This window comes from Amblyomma americanum, chromosome 9, assembly GCF_052857255.1.
Source record: "Amblyomma americanum isolate KBUSLIRL-KWMA chromosome 9, ASM5285725v1, whole genome shotgun sequence".
NCBI classification, from domain to species: Eukaryota; Metazoa; Arthropoda; class Arachnida; order Ixodida; family Ixodidae; genus Amblyomma; species Amblyomma americanum.
Window position 1 is genome coordinate 62,501,575 of NC_135505.1, and position 19,417 is coordinate 62,520,991.

At 45.8% G+C, this 19,417-nt stretch overlaps 1 protein-coding gene across 3 annotated transcripts in view; it reads left to right on the forward strand.

Moving 5' to 3' along the window:
• The window catches only part of LOC144104939 (acetylcholinesterase-like), an 82,094-nt gene that overhangs the window by 20,219 nt on the left and 42,458 nt on the right, over positions 1-19,417 (forward strand). For all 3 annotated transcript variants that reach the window (XM_077638168.1, XM_077638170.1, XM_077638169.1), the window contains exon 3: positions 14,939-16,155. In XM_077638168.1, coding sequence (XP_077494294.1) covers positions 14,939-16,155 — 1,217 coding nt within the window. The remainder of the gene's footprint in view (positions 1-14,938; positions 16,156-19,417) is intronic.

A 19,417-nucleotide genomic window follows, 5' to 3' on the forward strand; every position in this document is an offset into this window, starting at 1 on the left:
CTTCTGTACGCTTAGCACAAGGAAATGTTTTATTGTGCCTAATTACTAACTCCTTCCTAGGCAACGGCTCGAAACTTATTCCATAGAGGCAGTGGAGAATTAAATAAATAATAAATAACATTTAAGCTCTCTTTCAAGTATGTGCAAATGCTGGCCTGCCAGAGCCTCAGAAAGCTTAATTGGCAGCGCCCGGCAGTAGACAGCAGACATGGCAGATACTGAAATAAAAAACTGCAATAGGAAAACAGCAGAAGAACGAGGAAAAACAAGTGCTCTAAAAGGAGACAGTCAAACATAAAATTCAACAATATCAAAGAGAGTACCGTAAAGAGAGTACGTAACTTAACTAGACAGGCGTTCACTTTCTTTCTGGAGTTATCTCGCAAATGAACTTATGGAGTGCAAAAATCACTTGTCCAGATGTAATTGAAAACTATACTCTTTCAGAAAATGTGTGAAAAGTCAGGCAAATGTAACAGTTCGGGAACACTACTATGTTTATCACGTGACTCACCACGCATTACCGATGTAAGAGTGGATTTCAGTATGCTGTTAAAATTCTTATTATGCTGTTGACATTCTTCCTCCAAAAGGCAGAGCAGAATTAAAAGCAACATTACCGCAGCGTAAATCGACTTCGGCTTGGCCCCGTACGATTGACTATCGCATGGACTCGCATTCTGTGCTTAGTGACTCAGCAAACACTGCAGCTTTCATTACACAAAGGAAAGGGTTAACTGGAAAACACAGGGCAGGGATAACTCGAGAGCAACAGCAGAGCCTTCGTTCTGTCCTGTGCTATCTCCGTAAGCGGGATGTGGGTGTGCGGGAAAAATTAATTTGAAGCAGTCACGCAAGCGAACTGACTTAAATGTCTTAATGTGTGCGGAAACGGGCAGGGTCCACGGGGCTCTTTCCTACAAGACAACTGAGTCGTGAGAGCGCAGTAATAATTTTTCTTTTTGCTATATCACGCATCCTGGAAAATTAAGTAAATTTTAATGGCGCAAAGCAACGACAGGAAGACAATGAGACAGAAAGAGCGCCTACTACTAACCGGTTTTATTGCGGAAAATATGCGCCAGTACAATATCATCGTTAGTGTGCTATCAAATCCGGAACAAGCCAAGAAAAAATATGTACAGAAAAAGATTATATTTATGTGTAAAAGTAAGTGTAATGCTACTCACAGATTAAGGCACGAAAAATTTTAGAACACGATAGCAAGATCTACACGTGACCATCTAAAAAATCGAGTTGCCGGCCGCTGAGTTTAACCGACGAAGTGATTATGCACGAGGGCCCACCTTATTGTATGTGAAATGCTTCGATGACTTCCCTTTCAACTCGCTCTCTGCCTCTGCCGATAAAGTTTGCCTCCTGCAGCACCGGTGCGCAATCTTTGCAATCTCTGCAGTGATCAGGGAGGTTTCCCCTTTCATTGTTTATTACTGTCAGTCTGTGCTCACTCGCTCTCCCGTTGAAATAACGTCCAGTCTGCCCAAAGTAGACACGCCCACACTTGAGCGGTATCTCGCAGATGACTTCAGACCTGCATTCTGTATATCGCAGCCTATGCTTGATAGCGCAACTAGGGGGACGTTTGTGCATCATGGAGTAAATCTTTCCAAGCTTATATGGTGCTGAAAACGCCACATTCACTCGGTAATGACCGCCTATCTTCTTGATGTTGTGCGCTATTTTCTGCATGTACGGAATTACCGCCACATGCCTCTTGTCTCACTGCTTGCTCGGTAGATCCCCTGCTCGAAGCGAGTTCTATTTACTGCAGCAAAGCATAGGAAACGGCGGTTATCAAAAAGGCATGGATAGCCAGCGTTGCTCAATCTCTGAAGCTGCTTTTCGAAGCCAGCCTGCACACAATGATCACATGATTTTGAGAGAGCGGCGTGTAAGCACGTCATGGCAACTACGTTTCACCAGTTTGGAATGGGCACCGCTGAACGGCATGAGGCTATTCTTGGACCGGGGGTTAAACACTCAACACACATGATCTACGCCAGTGATACCAAACTGAACGTCCAGAAATTGGATATTGCCCCCTTGCGGCAGTTCCCAAGTGATGGTGAGGCGTTGGAAATTGTATCTAAAAATATTAAGAACATCAAGGGCAGCTTCGTCAAATTTAACAGAGGCAGGCCGGTCAAAGGGAAAAAAGTAATCATCAACAAAGCGGACAACCCGTCTAACAGGTGTCCGGTTTAACTGCGCACAAATTCGCTGGTCAATAACAGCTAAAAAGATGTCAGTTAAAATAGGGGCAATAGATGACGCAATGCAAATAGCAGTTCTTTGCAAATAAAACTTCTGGTTAAAATCAATAACAGTGGATTGCAGATAAAATTCAAGCAAAGAATCAAAATGGTCACTGGTGATCCTAACAGCGTTGTGAAACCTTACTTCATCGAAATCATTTATGCTCTCACGAATGGATGTAAAGAGGCTATCGTGAGGACCAGAGTAATACAAGTTTTCTACATCGATAGAAAATGCACATGACGTTTTGTCCAATCCTGGCCTCATTTAACTTAAAACGGAATGAGGGTTCTTAATAAAGAAAGGGCCATCCGCAGAAAGGTGCTTCCAAGAATGTTGTAGAAACTTAGATGGGACTGTGATGTTCCCTTTTCCGATACAATAACCCACAATGGACACTCAGGTTATGGGTTTTACAAGTCAAGAAAACGTCTAAAACTGCTAACAGTAAAAAATTAAAAAGAATAAAATATCATAAAAACAATGAAAGGCGAAACCTCCGTGATCACTGCAGAGATTGTAAACATTGCGAAACAGTGCTGAAAGAGGTTAAGTTTACCGTGAACGGCAGAGAGCGAGTTGAAAGGGAAGTTATGGAAGCATTTCACATACAAAAAAGTAGGCCCATGTGCATAAGCCACGATGTTAGAATAACATATTGAGGTGTTCACACCCTGCCCCCGCCGCGCGCGAGAGCGCCGCCCACTCGCGGCCACAATATCTTCGGGGTGAGGGGAAGGGTTGCCATGGAAACTGGTCGCTAACTTAGAGGTCGCTGCGAAAGGCGGGCCCACGCTGGGCGGCTCGGTCCGGTGTGGCGCGGCACTGCGCACGTGTTTCTGGCACATTTCGGAGTGTGCGGCTGCGCTGCTGTGCTGTTTTTAAGTTCTTTTATTTTGCACCAAGACCTTGTGTTTGTATATCGTCAGCAGAGTAGCCCACAGCAGGTGAATGCTGCGCAATGCGAAGAAAGTGCTTCGTGCCGAACTGCAATTCAGACTACCGGACATCTGCGCAGCGTGTGCCATTTTTCAAAGCTTTGTCGGACAACTTTCATTTGGAGAAGTGGCGCAGTGCGATTTCTAGGGCAGACCGGACGTCAATGCCCACTGAACATGTTTGCGCCAAGCATTTTGCAGAGGACGCGATAAGCAGGGCATATTACGCGGAGCTCCATGGAAGAGGGCTACTTTACGCCGAAAAGAGGCCTCTGCTTTCCAGAGATGCAGTTCCTACATTATTTCCGATTTGTTCCAAGTATCTCACGCGGACAGAGAGACATAGAAACCCACCCCGGAAGAGGAAACCTCCTGCGCAAGCATCCAAGCTACGTCCGCCGAAAGTCGGCGACAACGGTGCGATGCCATCTCTCCAAGCTTCCTTGCCTGCTGTGATGCCTGCAGATCCTGAAACAGCCTTGAAGCCAGCGGTTAAGCGACAGCATCTTGACTCTGACTCTACCACTCTGACGCTATGTCTGGCAATAATTGATGGTGCTTCAACAAATACACCGCATTGCCTCCAGTGGAAAGGAGCTTATTGAAAACTATGCCCGTTCTATGATAATTTGCATCGGAAAAAAAATGCCATTTTGTCAAGCTTTCGTGTTGAGTTATGGTCCATGATCCGACGCGGCCTTTCATCCCGTCAGATACATTTCCGGCGTGAAAAAGTTTTAACCTAGAACTTGAATCGTAAATAGCCGCGCTATAGTAGTGCTCTGCATCTTGAAAATTAGCCCACTCAGCGAAACAATGTTTGAACGGTCTTCATATAGAATGAAGAAGCAACGATAAGCGTGAAGCAGAAACGTTCCGGTGCAATAATTTCCTGCTCTTGTGAGCGGAAAAGGGCACGAGGACTTCCACTCCTGTTTATTATGCTTAGATCTATGATTAGATCGAATGAAATATGAATTCAGCGAGGAAGCGAAACGTGAATGCGCTTCGAGTGTTTCTCGACCGAGTCCATATCATTAACTGCTTTACACAAGAAAATTTCATGCAAAAATTTTAAGATTGTCACACTAATGATTTTAATTTAAGCAATGAATTTCATTCGCGTTTTGAATTCAATTCACGCCACGAAAGCGAAAATCAAGCTTGGGAAGTGGAATATGAAGGCGCCAGAACCGCTCAACTGGGCCCGCTGACATCGGCGTCATCTGTCAGCTTGCAGCCGAACTGCAAGGCGCCCTCCGCCGCGGCCGAACATAATCGGGACGCTCCAGTGGGCGCAGTGTCAACTCCTCAGTATTCTTGCACCGTGGCATAAGCACTTCTTCAGTTAAACTCAGCGGCCGGGAACTGGATTATTTAAATGGTCATGTGTAGATCATGTCATTCCTTCTTGTTATCGTGTTCCTATATGTTTTTTGATGCATTTTTCTGTGAGCAGTAATTCACTGGTTTTTACGCATAAATATGACCTTTTTCTGTATATTTTTTTTCCAGTTGGCTTGTGCCGGCTATGATAACGTACTGATGATGATAATATACTGGCGTATAAAGGTGGTGTCTCCCGCAATAAACTAAGTTTGTAGTATGCGCTCTTTCTGTCTCTTTGCCTTGCTGTGGCTGCTCCTCTGTCCCGTTCAAATTTATGATGAACCAACTAGCCAAACAGAAAGTACTTGTGCATCCCGTAAACGCTTAAACCCGATAGTAAGTATTTGGGTTAATGAGAAGTTTCTTTTCTGCTCATGAACGAGATATCACACCATGCGGTGAGCTGCCAAAGCAGCATATTGTCGCCTGCTGCTTGGCCTTTGCCAGGATAACGTGTGTTGCATAAAAAACGGGAACTTTCTTGAAGCAATGTTAAACAATAAGTTCTAGCGTTTATGGATCGCCAATGCCCGCAGTCTCTTGCACGTGCTTGCCAAGGTACCTAACTGTGCTACATGATTAACGCCTTTGAAATCCTGCCGGCTCCATGGTACTGATCCACTTTCACACGAAAAAGAGGAGCCTGAGCCACCGCGCGGGCTTCTTGCGGAGTGAGTTGGGCTGATTTCCCGTGATCAAGGACAGAGTTAATTAGCCGCGCACCACGTGCGATGCTCCTTTTGTGACGTCAGGCCGGCAGCACGGCACAGCGATGTATTTTCCGCAGGAGAGAACGCATCGGACATTCCCTTGAACTGCTCGTCCTTATATTGCGTAGCATGTAAATCACGCTGGTCGTCTGAATGTAACTTCAATACCGACTGTAGTGCCAACTTGAATTTCGCTCTCCAGTTGTCCTCTGTCACCACTTAAAGTTAGGTTAATACACATTCCTGCGAAGAGATCCAATATTTTCTTTAACAATAGGCGGTGAGACCTCCGTACGGGTCCCACTGGAATGCGTAAGCAATATATGGCTCGTTGGCAACTAACCCGGCGTACCCGCAAGGGCACCTTGAGTTTCAAGGTGGTGGTGCTTGGCGCCACCACGGACTCTTAGCCCCCGAAGCTGTCATCCGCACCATGGCGACAGGTTGTAAGGTGAAGGGTAGAAACCATGAACGGTGGCGGTCGGGGCCATAGCCGAGCCCCGGCCGACGGGCTCCCCGTCTGTTTACCAGGCGGGGGGCTCCGGGACCTTTCTGTGAATAAGACGGTGAACCACAGGCGACATTTAGGAACCGTAAGTGTATCCATAGCGCATGAGTACCTATTCTTAAAAAAAAAACCTGATTGGTCCCTGAAAAGGAACCGCACCGACGAAACACTCACCAGTACCCGACCTGACGTTGACCATTTCCCTCACTTTTTAGTGATACACTCCCTGACAGAAAATGACCCCGTTTCAGTGATGTCTGTTTCCGTTATCGCTATAACCCCTTGAGAAACTCACTGGGAAAAAGTGCAAAGCAAAGAAACCCTCATCTGGTGACCTTCTTGCTGAAGTGTCCCAGAAAGACCACTGTGACATCCTTCTGAGTCAAAGGCAGTTTGGCAGAACTTTTTGCTGGGCTAGTTGGTCCATTCTGACAATAGTGAAAACAGCGCTAAAGAAGTAGCCGGAAGGCGAAACGAGGAAGTGACAGGAAAGAGCGCTGACTGACAACTGAATTTATTGAGCGAAACTCGCGCAATATATAGGAAGGCAGTGGCAAAGATAGTCAGATGCAGTCAACGTCACATGATGCAAAGAGCCAAAAAGCGATAAAAAACAAAACAAGGTGATAAAGCCTACAGTGAACTGAATCACAAAAGGGATGGTAACAAAAAGGAAACTACACTCAATGACTATACACAGTTAATGTCACATGGTGTAAAGAGCCATAAAAGCGATAAAACCACAACAGGGTGAAAAGGCTAAATGTCCGCAGAAACTGAAAGGGATGGTAACAAAAACTGCATGTTGACTTAAACAGTTAATGTCACAAGGTGTAAAGAGCCATAAAAACCGATAAATCATCCATAGCAGATAATAAGGGTAAAACCGATAAAAACTGAAGAAATGGACTTGTGGAAAGAATAAAAATTGACAGAATGTAGCAACGTAAGGATAAAAAATTTCACAGACCTTAACAAAAAAAAAACGATGCAACAGTGACACTCAACGATTGAAATACGCGTAGTTAACAATAAAAATTTTAGCAATGTTGTTCCAAAAAGGCAAGTTCACTTCCGTACAAGGATTTAGACGCGTCACTGACACATTCCAAGCCATTTCTTTTTATAAAGAAGGCTTCCTTCAATTCCCGGGCTACACTGTCTCTACTCCTATCAAGAACTACAGTTTCGCGTAAACGAGGCATGCATTTACACTCTTTGCAATGAAGCGCTAGATTAGAGCCAGTGCCTTTTTCAAGTGAGCGCTCATGTTCCCTTAAACGTTCGTTCAAGCACCTTCCAGTTTGTCCAATATAAACTTTGTCGCATGTAAGCGGTATCTGGTAAATCACCCCTACCCTACACCGACGAACATGTTGGCATGCTTTACGCCACAGGTTTGCTGTCTCGGCTTTTCGTTATTTATCCTGTGACACAACGTAGCTAGCTTGCAAGGGGCAGAAAAGACTACGGGAATCTCATATTTATTCGCAACCTTTTTCAAATTATGTGCTACCCGGTGGGAATACGGGATAACGGCTGGCCTCACCCTCCTATTGCTTTCCTGAGTAACTTTCTTCTCTTTGCCTTTAAATTTTTGAAGCAGAGTTTCAGTCACTGCCGAAATCACAGTCTGCGGAAAACCTGCCTGCAGTAACCGTGCGGTCTGCAGTTGGAAGCTATCTTGCATGCAATGCTCGCATGATTTTGTTAGTGCAGATCCTAATCCGGATTTGGCTATGGCTCGTTTAACTGTTTTTGAGCGAGCTGACTCGTAGGACAGCAGCTCTTTTTGACTTCGAGGCTTGTACATCCAACAGTATCTATCTCGTACCAAGGATAGTTCCAAGTCCAAAAACTGTAACTTGTTGTTCTGAGGAAATTCACAAGTGAATTCCAAACCATGGCTCAGTTCATTAAATGTATCTAGAATTTCATTTACAGTGGCTCTATAAGCTGGTGCGTCTTGCTTGGCTAACACAACTAAAAAATCGTCGGCATACCTGAAAACCTTTAATACTTTGCTCTTGTCGAACCTATCGTCCAGACCTTTGTCAACTGCTGCGAGAAAAATATTACTTAACACTGGCGCTACACAGGAACCTATACAAATTCCTTTCTTCTGTATGTACACCTGATTGTCAAACTCGACCACAGTAGCACTAAGGTAGAATTCCAACAACGAAAGAAAACTCTCCATTGAGATACCCGCTGAATTTTGAAACAACACACATTTCTTTTCAATGCAAGACTGAACAGCTGAGAACAACTCTTTGGGTGGAATGGAATAGAAAAGGTCCTTGGCATCTACCGAAAACATGTTTCCAATGCCTTTGCAGGATTGAAAGAAAGCTATAATTTCCGTCGAGTTCTTCGTACCGAAGGGATCATCAACGACAAGCGAGTTTAAATGCCTTAACAGGTATTGGCTAATAAGCCTTTGGTAAGTGTAGCGCTCACTAACAATACACCGGAACGGAACCTCCTCTTTGTGAGTCTTTGCAGAAAAAAAACATGCTAAGAGTCTTTTCTCTGCACTTACTTATAGTGTTTGCCAACTGCACCAGTTCCAAGTTATTGCAGAGGGCGACAGCTCGCGATTTCACTTTATTCGGCTTGAGGCTCGTCTGAGTGAAGTTCTTTTCCACCGCACAGCGGGTCTTTTCTCTGTAGATTCCGGGCGGCACCACGACAAACCCTCCTTCCTTGTCTGATTGCAGTAACCGCAGATGTCTATCCTTGAAAAAAGTGACGACGGTGTTGATTCCGGACCGGTCGCTTGGGGATTTCTTCGATACTGTTCTTGACAAAGCATCCACTCCGTCCAGCAAGCAGCGCTCATGATTCTCCGGGGACGCTTTTCCAGCGATACACGTATTCAGTGACAGGTGCTCGTGTGCCCTAACCGTGGGCTCAAGGCTGAACTTCGGTCCTTTCACAAGAACCCTGTTGACTTCGTCTGTGACTTGAACATGCCCCAGCACCTTCACAAATCCGCTTCTCTGTTTCATGCTAGAAGCCCTAGGTGTGTGGTTCAAGATGTGGCACCACCGGAACTCCAAAGCCTGAGCTGCACGCCGTTTATATTCGCGAAAATTCTTCTCAGCGATCATGTGACGTTGACTGCATCTGACTATCTTTGCCACTGCCTTCCTATATATTGCGCGAGTTTCGCTCAATAAATTCAGTTGTCAGTCAGCGCTCTTTCCTGTCACTTCCTCGTTTCGCCTTCCGGCTACTTCTTTAGCGCTGTTTTCACTATTGTCAAGGCAGTTTGCTCACCTCCTGGTGACCATCACTCCCCATCAGAATCTAAACACTGTGCAAGGTGTCATATCAGACCGTGATCTGACCCAAGAAACAGAAACTGACCTCCTGGAAGGCTTCTGAGATCAAGGTGTCATTACCCTTCGTCGCAACACCTTGAGCGCGGAAAGATGAAGAGGTGGCGACATCCCACATCGTGTTGACTTTTGAACGGTCCCGTCTTCCAAACGCTGTAAATGCTGAGTTAATCCACTGCAAAGTCCGTTCATATATCCTCAACCCGAGATGATGTTTCGATTGCCAAAAGTGCGGACACGGATAAAAACTTGCCGGGGAAAACTCACATGTGTGAAGTGCGGCTCCCATGAGCACCCAACCGACAGCTGCAGGGCCGCTCAAGTAGAGTGTCCAAACTGCCGCGGGCCACATGCCGCCTACTCGCAATCATGCCTGAAATTTCAAAACGAGAAAAAAATAATCCACCTGAAAGTAACAGAAAACATCACATTCTCGGAAGCCCGGAAGGAGCTCTCGCTTCTCTCCGAAAGATACTACGCTGACGCAGCATGCCGGGGGGCCGGGCGACGTCTCGTTTCAGTGGGCACGCAATTCAGCATCGCTTAAGCGCGTCCACCAAGGCCCTTCACCAAGCAGCCTCCGGCTGCACTAGACTTCCATGTCCCAGAGGTCAACTTTTCGCAAACCTCTGTGAAAACACAGGCAAATGAAAAAGTCTCTCAATCTTGAAAACTCAGTGTCTGCTTCCGCGTCTCTACAGGAAGCAATGGACACGACAGCGGAACCCTCAGCGTCGGAGGCGCTGAGGGAGGCCCCCTTGGAAAGGCGGAGTCTTCTAGACCGCCTTAAACCGAAAAGACATCCGCTAGTCAAACCGCCTGATAAAGGCGGCGACATCTAAATAACTCCCACTAATCTTTGCTGCCTCACTAAGAACTATGGCTTTAGAGAGCATTATCCAATGGAACTGCCGAGGTCTGCTTAAGCGCCTTGATGACATATATGAAATACTCGCGAACTATAAACCAAGCATACTTTGTCTACAAGAAACGCACTTAAACACAACACACAAAGCTTTCTAAAGAAGTACGCAGTATATCGGAAGGACAGGCAAGACAGTGTGCACTCATCAGGTGGCGTTGCTATTGTGGTGCAGAATTCTATTGCCTCTATACGTCTTCCACTGGCCACGGATTTAGAAGCAGTGGCAATACGAGCCCTAACTTTTGGCAGAGTAATAACCATATGTTCCCTATATATCTCACCAGATCATCGGCTCTCGACTGATCAACTCGAAAAACTCATTGTTCAGCTTCCCGAGCCATTCCTGTTGGTTGGTGATTTTAGCGCTCACCACCCATTATGGGGAGGTACCAGAACAAATTCTCGAGGAGCGGTAATAGAAAATTTCCTGTTGTCATCTGGCTCATACATATTCAGTAGAAAAGAACCAACATACTTTAATTCAACACGCAACTCATACACAGCAATAGACCTTGCTGTTGGCTCTCCATTGCTCTTGGCAGCTACTGAGTGGGCTGTTATTGAAAATGTGTACGGAAGTGATCACTTTCCCATTTCTTTAAAATGTACAGAAAATATAAACCCGAAAGTAAATAGCCCTAGGAAGATTAAAGAACAGAATGCTGATTAGGAGATGTTCCAGGAACTATCAGCATTGCCCTGTTCATCAATTACAGAACTAGGTATAGATGAATTTCAATCCCTGATCACACTGCATATAATAGACGCTGCTCCGAAATCCATCCCACAGACATCCGGTAAACCAGGAAACAAACAAAAACCGTGGTGAAATGCGCATTGCAAGAAAGCTCATCAGGACCAAAATAATGCATGGTCAAAATTCCGCCGTTATCCTGCAATTCACAACTTGATATACTTTAAGCGAGCTAAAGCAAATGGCAGGCGTTCTCGCCGTATATCTAAACGGGAAAGTTGGCAATCGTTTCTCTCGTCTGTAAATTCTTACACAGATACACAGAAAGTGTACAGTAGACTTAAAGCACTTAAAGGGCATAGTTCACATCTAATTCATTTTGTTTCCACTGCTGGCGATACATTGGAGCACCAAGCAGATGCATTAGGCAAACACTTCGAAAACACTTTTAGCTCAGGACATTATACAGGTTCCTTCTTGAGATGCAAACTTCTCGAGGAGCGCAAGCCTGTTCACAATAACAAAAGCCCATCAGCAGGAGGATGCAATAGCCCATTTACTTCACAAGAGTTGAAAGTTATCTTAGGCACCCGTGGGAACTCAACAGCAGCAGGTCCTGACAGGGTTACATATGGAATGCTCAAGCACTTGCATGAAGTAACCCTTCAAACTATGCTGTGCTTGTTTAATAAGATATGGGCTGCTGGACGCCTTACAAAAGCCTGGAAAGAAGCGATCATTATCCCGGTATTAAAGGAAGGTAAAGAAGCCACACTTGCGGCCAGTTATCGGCCAATTGCCCTAACCAGCTGCTTATGTAAGCTCTTTGAAAAAATGGCAAATCGTCGCCTTGTGCATTTGCTTGAAATCAACGGTCTTGTTCTCCAGCACCAAGCTGGATTTAGAGCTAACCTGTCAACCACTGACCAGCTCGTTGCTTTCGACTATTATGTAAGGGACGCCTTCGTGCATAAACAGCACTGTTTATCTGCTTTCTTTGATTTAGAGAAAGCATACGATACCCCAAGGCGCTATGGTATCATCCGTAACCTGATCGCCTTTGGTAGCTCGGGAAATATGCTGTCCACCATTCAAAGTTATCTTTCTGGACGAACATTCAAGGTCCGTGTAGGGAACTCGTTATCCAAGCAGTTTATACAAGAGAACGGTATCCCTCAAGGCGGCGTTCTTAGCTGCACTCTTTTTATAGTGAAAATGAATTCATTAAAGAGCATCCTGCCTAAATCTATATTCTACTCCGTATATGTCGACGATGTACAAATAAGTTATAAGTCATGTAATTTGGCCATCTGTGAGCGGCAAAATCAACCAGGAGTAAACAAAGTAGCAAAGTGGGAAGACCAAAACGGATTTAAACTCAATTCATCAAAGACTAAGCGTACTCCACAAAAAAGCGTGTATTAGACCTGAACCCTACATCACACTTAACGGGCAGAGTATTGCTGTCCAAAATAAAAAGAGCAGAAATTTCTTGGCGTCATAGTTGACGAAAACCTTACATTCATCAAACACATTAAGCACCTTAGACATAAATGCATAAAATCAATGAACCTTTTAAAAATCCTGTCCCACCAGTCTCGCGGTACAGATCGAGACTGCCTGCTGAGTCCTCTAAATAGTGTAGCAATATCACGTATAGACTCAGTAGTGTACGAGTCAGCACGAAAAAGGCTCCTTAAAAATGCTTGACGCTGTGTACCACCTTGGTCTGCGGTTGGCTACTGGTGCTTTCCGTACAAGCCAAATCGCAAGTTTGTACGTTGAGGCGGACCGATGTCACTTGAACGACGACGGAAATACACAAGTATAACGTATGCTACGAAGGTATCATCTCATGCCGACCATCCATGCAATGCGCTTTTGCGAAACCCAACCAGTAAACTACTGTTTTCCAACCGACCGTCTGAAACCCCACCTTTACCCATTAGAGTCGCCACACTTGTCCAAGACTTAAATATACCAGTCTCCAAAATTCTGGTAACTTCTTCTAAAGACATAATCGCTCCCTGGCAAGTGTATCCAAGTGACGGCGACACATCTTTTCGTGAGGTTGGTAAGAATGGGCCACCAATTGGCATAAAACAGCATTTCCTGTCCCTACAAGGAAAATATCAGTGCACAGAGTTCTACACTGATGCCTCAAAGACATCCTCAGTTCCATGTGCAATGCACAGTTGTCTATTTTCTAAAACAAAAACAATGAATAGACACACAAGGATATTTAGTGCGGAATGCCGTGGTATTCTGTTGGCTGTTAGATTCATCTTCGAAAAGAAAGTCCCAAGCTCTGTTATATACTCTGATTCCTTAAGTGCGAGTATGGCCCTGTCTTCTGGGAAACCCTGTAAAAACCCTGTACTGAATTCCCTCTTGAAATGCTTTATGTCTGCACACACATTGAACCTTAAAATTAGAGTACGCTGGGTACCAGGTCACTATGGAATAGACGGAAATGAAGAGGCTGATAGGCTTGCAGCATCAGGTGCCGAACAGAGTAGGATTGACATAAAACAACTTACATACCAGGATCTCAGGCTATATATTAAGGCTGTACTTCGCAAAGAGTGGCAGCAGGATTGGGATCAACAAACAGACAACAACCTGCCCACAATAAAACCACGGATTGGGAGGTATGCCACAGAAAAACAAAACTGATTCAAAGAAGTTGGTCTCTGCAGACTGAGGATAGGACATACGTCACACACTCGCATCTAACAGGATACTCCGGCACCGCAATGCGCGAGATGTGGAGTCCACATCTCAGTTGTCCACAAATAAATCATATGCCCCAGACTGGATATGCAAAGGCGACAGCACTTTCATGAACTTTAGCATACCATTATTTTTAGGAGATCACCGCATGTTCTCACTGGATAGGGTTTTTACATTTTTAACTGATGTAGGTTTTTTAAGAGAGATTTTATATTCAAAGTAACCTCAGCACCTCCTCATTGCTGAAGAGTGTGTTCAGCTCACCCATAGCTACCAGAGGCCTCGCCCCTCTTGCTGAAGCAAGGACTGTGGTTGAGGCTACCTGGCTTCGGCATTCATACATAACTCCACTTAGAACAATCTTAGGCATTATACATCATTTTAAGCCATTCCACCAGATTTAAGGCACCCTATTCAGACTATAATCATGCACATACTACTCTTAGGCCCTATACACCTGCTTTTAATGCTATCATCTATACACATTTTAGCCCGAGTCGACCAAGAACCTCGTGTTTGGCGCTCTTTGGCCTTAGTTGCCCTTACGCCATAAAAACCTAGCATCATCATCAACTAAGCCAGCGTAGGCGTTCGCCAGCAGCAGTGGCATGAAAAATGCCAGATGGCGTCACCGTCGTATCAAAGGAAAATGAAATTTCTTCCGAAAATGCCGCGAATTTAACACAGGACATTCAGAGCGAGACGAGCATGCAAACCATGGGCCGTAAAAACTTGTGATTTTCGGTGAGCAAAGGTGAATATATTTCGTCTTATGACTGTATGCTAGTGAATAGGTGTGTCATTAGAAAGGAATAAAAACATAAGACAATGCTTTCGCATTCACTGAGAATATTAGCGTTAAGTGTCCTCCGTAACTTCTACATACTTATGACCATACCATTCGTTTATTTATTTGCGAATAGACAGCGGGGAGCTGAAAAGCTGCAGCGCAAAGAAGTCTACATAAAGAAGAAAAACAGAACAAATGCGCTAACTACCAACTGTTTATTGGAAGAAAAGGGGCATATTTGTAACCCTCACTCACCATGTGACACCGCTCTATCACTGGAAACACAGTAAGCAGTAATCTGCTAACAATATTAAACAGAAATAACAGAAGACTTATCAACAATGCGCTTAAAGAACTAGCCTATACAAAGATTATTCAAAGCACTAGCTTACACAAGAAAGATAAACCAAACAAATCTTAGCAATAGCAGTGTCATGCATTCAAAGCAGACAGTGGGGGCAAGGAATCGTCAAACCGGTAACTTTTTTATTAAAATAAATTAAGGAGGAGCCTACATATTACACACACAAAAAAGAATATTTGTGCACGGTGTATGATAAATGTTCAAGAATTACTTAACACGTGCGCCATTATCTGAGTGTATTGCCCCCTGACTTGGTCTGCGTGCAGGTGGAAATAGACGGGCTTGGGATGCAAGGTGTTACCTACACCGAGGACTGCCTGCGGCTGAACGTGTGGGTCCCCGAGAGCGTCGTGCGTCTCGGCACCAGTCGGCCAGTGCTAGTGTGGATTCACGGCGGAGGCTTCAACTTGGGCAGCTCCACTCAGGCTGACTACAGCGGCGCCACGATCTCCGCCATGGCTGACTTGCTGGTCGTTTCGATGAACTACCGCCTCGGCATTCTGGGCTTCATGAGCGCCGACTCTCCCGAGGCTCCGGGCAACGTGGGCCTGCTGGACCAGCTCATGGCCCTGCAGTGGGTACAGCGCAACATTGCGTCCTTCGGTGGCGACCCGAAGCGAGTCACCTTGTTCGGAGAGAGTGCGGGCGCGGCGAGTGCGCACGCCCACGTCCTGTCGCCGATGAGCGAGGGCCTCTTCAGGAGAGCGGTGCTGATGAGCGGCAGCATGTCCAGCATAGACATGTGGGACATGGTCCACGAAAGCATGGCCAAGGGCAGCAAAGTGGCCGACATCGTGGGCTGCTCCAAAGGCGGAAGCATCGATCTCTCGTCCAATGCAGACGAAATCGTACACTGCTTTAGGCGCAAGTCTGCTGACGAGCTGGTGAGGGCTGCCGCCGAAAGTGTGGCGCCGAAGTTCACTGCATTCTTACCCACATACCATGACTCATTCTTGCCCAGAATGCCTCTGGCCGCCGTGAAAAGAGGATTTTTTGGACCCGTAGACATTCTAGCGGGCGTCACTTCGGACGAAGCCGCGTTCCCGTTCCTGGCTTCGGCAAAGCCGGAGCTCTTGACGGAAGATTTGGAGGCGTCAGAAGGCCTCGCCCATGATCTCAACGCTGCCGTGTCGGCGTGGCTAAAGTTCGATACACCAGGCATAATCGATAAATACACCGCCAATGCTCCTAAGGGCGACGGGAACGCGCTTCGGAGGCGGTACATCGACTACTTATCGGACCGGATGTTCAACTGCCCTTTGCGGTTCCTCGCAGAGATGCACAGTGCGAGGGACAACAACGTTTTCGTGTACGTGTTCAGCCACAAGTCGCCGACGGCGCCGTTCCCCAGCTGGATGGGCGCTCCTCACACCTCCGACTTGGAATACGCCTTCGGCCACGCGTACGCTCAGCAACCCGGCTCACCCGACGGCCGCATGAGCGGGGCTTTCGTGCGGATCCTGGCCACCTTCGCAGAAAGCGGGTGCGTTCCAACCCTTACGCCTCTGCTTTTGTCCTGTTTGTTAAGGCGCTGTCCATTTGCTAAAAGCCAAGCGTAGCAGAGGCGGCAGTGTGATAGGTGGGCGGATGCCATAAGAAAGTCTGCGGAGGAAGGCGGAACTAGCTGCCGCATGATCGGGTTAATTGGAGGGATATGGGGAGGCCTCTTTCCTGCAGTGGGCGTAGTTTGATTGATGATGATGATGACATTAATGCGATGGCTTAGAGTGGGTGCAACGCGACTACAGCTGCGTAGAGAGAGACCCAGTAACAGAAAATGCAGTTCACGTTTCGATCCAACAGTGGCTAGTAACTCATTGTCTTCCGAAAGTATGGCGCTTATTTCGATTATGCAGGGTTTCTCCTGTCTTAGGGATTGTGGAAAGGCGCGAACAGAAACAGTAGCATTCTAGGCGAGAGGTGAGGTGTGCAAAGCAGGTACCTATAGTAATTAGTGCGTGATTTTCATTTTTGGCTTCTATCGCAGAGGGGCAATTTTTTTTGGTAGCGTTGTTTGTTACCTCTGGGCATAAGGGGGTTAGCAAGTCATTTCAAGCTGAAAGCGGGTGTAACTAGTGTTTAAAGTGAGAAGACCTAATTACTAGTACGAAAGAACAAGAATTAAGAAGCTGGTGGTCTCTGTTCGTCTGCCTTTGTTCTTGTTGTTTGGCGCCAGTTATTATGTCTTCTCACTCAAAATCTGCGGCAACTGTCCAGTGCTTACATGAATTATGCTTGGACCACTGTGGTTATCTACCCGGCAAAACTAGAACACCATACGCTGCGCCCTTCTCTGCGCTAGTGATTCAAAACAGACAAACATCACACATTTAGTGACAATAATGATAGTGATGTGAAGGTGATTTTAAAAATTATAAAACAGCCCAGTTCCCAGGCATCAATGGATTTTGCAATGTCTCTATCTATAGATTGATAGATAAATAAACCGATACGTATAGATAAATAGAAAGATATTATTAGGCATAGTATTTATAATATAACATAATATTGCTATTATAATTATACCAGCGTTTGAGTGGTTTGGCGGATGTTGATCCAAGGCAGAGGGACGCACTAACCGCGAATACTTTTTATATATTTTGTAGAGCGCTATAATGTATGATGACGTCGTTCTAACGAAGGCTGAGGGTAGGAAGAATAGTTTTTTGCTTAAAGTATCACCCCAGAATTGCCTCAAGGCAGCAGACACTCTCAGAAGAGATTTAAAATTCGGAAATCTGAAAGGTTTAAATACATCAGCATCATTTGTAAGGCACGAGTTGTAGGAAATATTTCATAGCAAAAAACGTAGAATCACATTCATTATTTCTTGCATAGAAAGCTAGCAATGTCCGTAAAGCGTGCTACCATATCGCAAAACGCGGTAACATGAAGTATCTTTAAAAGACCTGCGAACTGAAAAGCGCTCGAAGTACCGAATATTCAAGAGCAAACCACACACAAGACGAAGTTGCTTACGTACCCACTCTCAAGCTGATGGATAGACAGACAGAGAGTGTATATTGGCCTTGCCTTTGAATCAGGGCGGCAGCCACGACATTGCATACTTTATTAAAGTGGCTGTTTTATTTATCTTGTATATTTTCTGCTTTCTTACTTTGAATCCAGGCCTGCTTTTCCCATTCAGCTATTTTCTACATTAAGGCGACAGCGTTAAGGAGCTCGTGTAGCAGCAAAGCCGGTGTCGTCGGCGTCGGCGGCGCTGGCTGTGAGAGAAAAACCTCCTCCTCGCATTCCTCCTCCTCCTCGCAGTGTACCCCGCTGCCCCAACAGATAGCGCGCGACGGCAGCGCCTCCCACTCGTCTCGTTCGGGCGCAGTGGGGCTGTGCGGGCACGCAGGAATCACGCGGTGAGCGGCGAACAACGCAGCGTACACCCAAGGCGCGTTCACAACCAAGCCGGCGGCTTGCTGCCCGTTCGTTCGGCGCGGAAGCTATGCTGGTGTTCGTGGCATCGGATTTGTCGAGAACGATGTGCCGACGAACTACGACTGCAACTTGAGGTCCGCGCGTTTCGACAAGGCGCCTGGCAGCGCTTCTACGTAGTTTGCCGCTCCGCACGTCGGTTTCACCGTACGTAGCAGAGCAATTTGTCTAACGGGCAAGGCATCGCGCCAAACGGGAGATGGCGTTCCGTTGACTCCCTGGCAGTGCTGCAACACGCTGTCGCGTTTCGCTCTTGAAGGCGAAGCTTAAGCGTCCTCCAATTTTTTAAAGCAATATTATCTTCATTTCTGACTGTTCATCGAATTTTTTCGTGCTGCTTTTATGCCACCGGCACTAGTCTTCTAGTTCATGTCTCTACTCCTGTTTTATGAACTTTGCTTTCACTGCAACTACAACCCAATGCTACTTCCAGGCTCGCCATGCCCACTTCGATATCTCATTGAGAAGCTTTGTATTCTTCATACTAAACTTTATACTACCTGGCTTTAAAGCAACCATCAAGATGGCAAAATAACAGCACCGCGTCTTGAATTAGCCGCTCTGAACAGCCGAACAGACGGCCTTGACGTTCCGTTTGTTCTCCGCCAGGTAGTTACATGCAGTGACCGAACGTTCCGCGAGTGCCACCTTGGACGATTAACAACTGGATGCCCCACTCCAGCTGTAGTCAACATAGCGCTATGTGCATTTGATTTTACTGCTCCATCATGAACTAACCACGCGTAAACCTGGACACATTTCTTATTGTGCAGTTTTTTATATTACTTCTCCCCCTATCCTTTCTCCCTGTCCCCTCAACTCATTCATTTCATGTCTTCATTTTGCCAGCTATCCTTTATTTCCGCTGCCCCAGCTCAGGCGCTTCAGTATCGATGGCAGATGCTGGGGCTAGCAAAAACATTTTCCTTCGTTTTTGTTATCATTTTAATGAAAACATCTTACTAATACTACATCTTGAATTATGGACAGAATGCGATAATTCCGGGCTTCGCTCTCTTCACCTCCGTATTTTCGCAATAATACTTTTGTTTCCACTTTTGCCTCCACTTAGCAGTCTCTGCTTCGCGGACTTTCTTTCGAAGTTCATGATGATTTTATTTTGACGTTGTTGCCTGCGTAGTCTGTATTAAATTTCCTAGACCTTTTCTTCCATCGCATGGCAATGTTTTTAATGTGCAAGTACTTGAAGGCTGACTGGCCTTCACTCTCAAGCATTTTTCTTCGTCTCTTCTCAAACAACATTTTCGTCCATGCTTCCTCTGCCCCAAAATGACGAA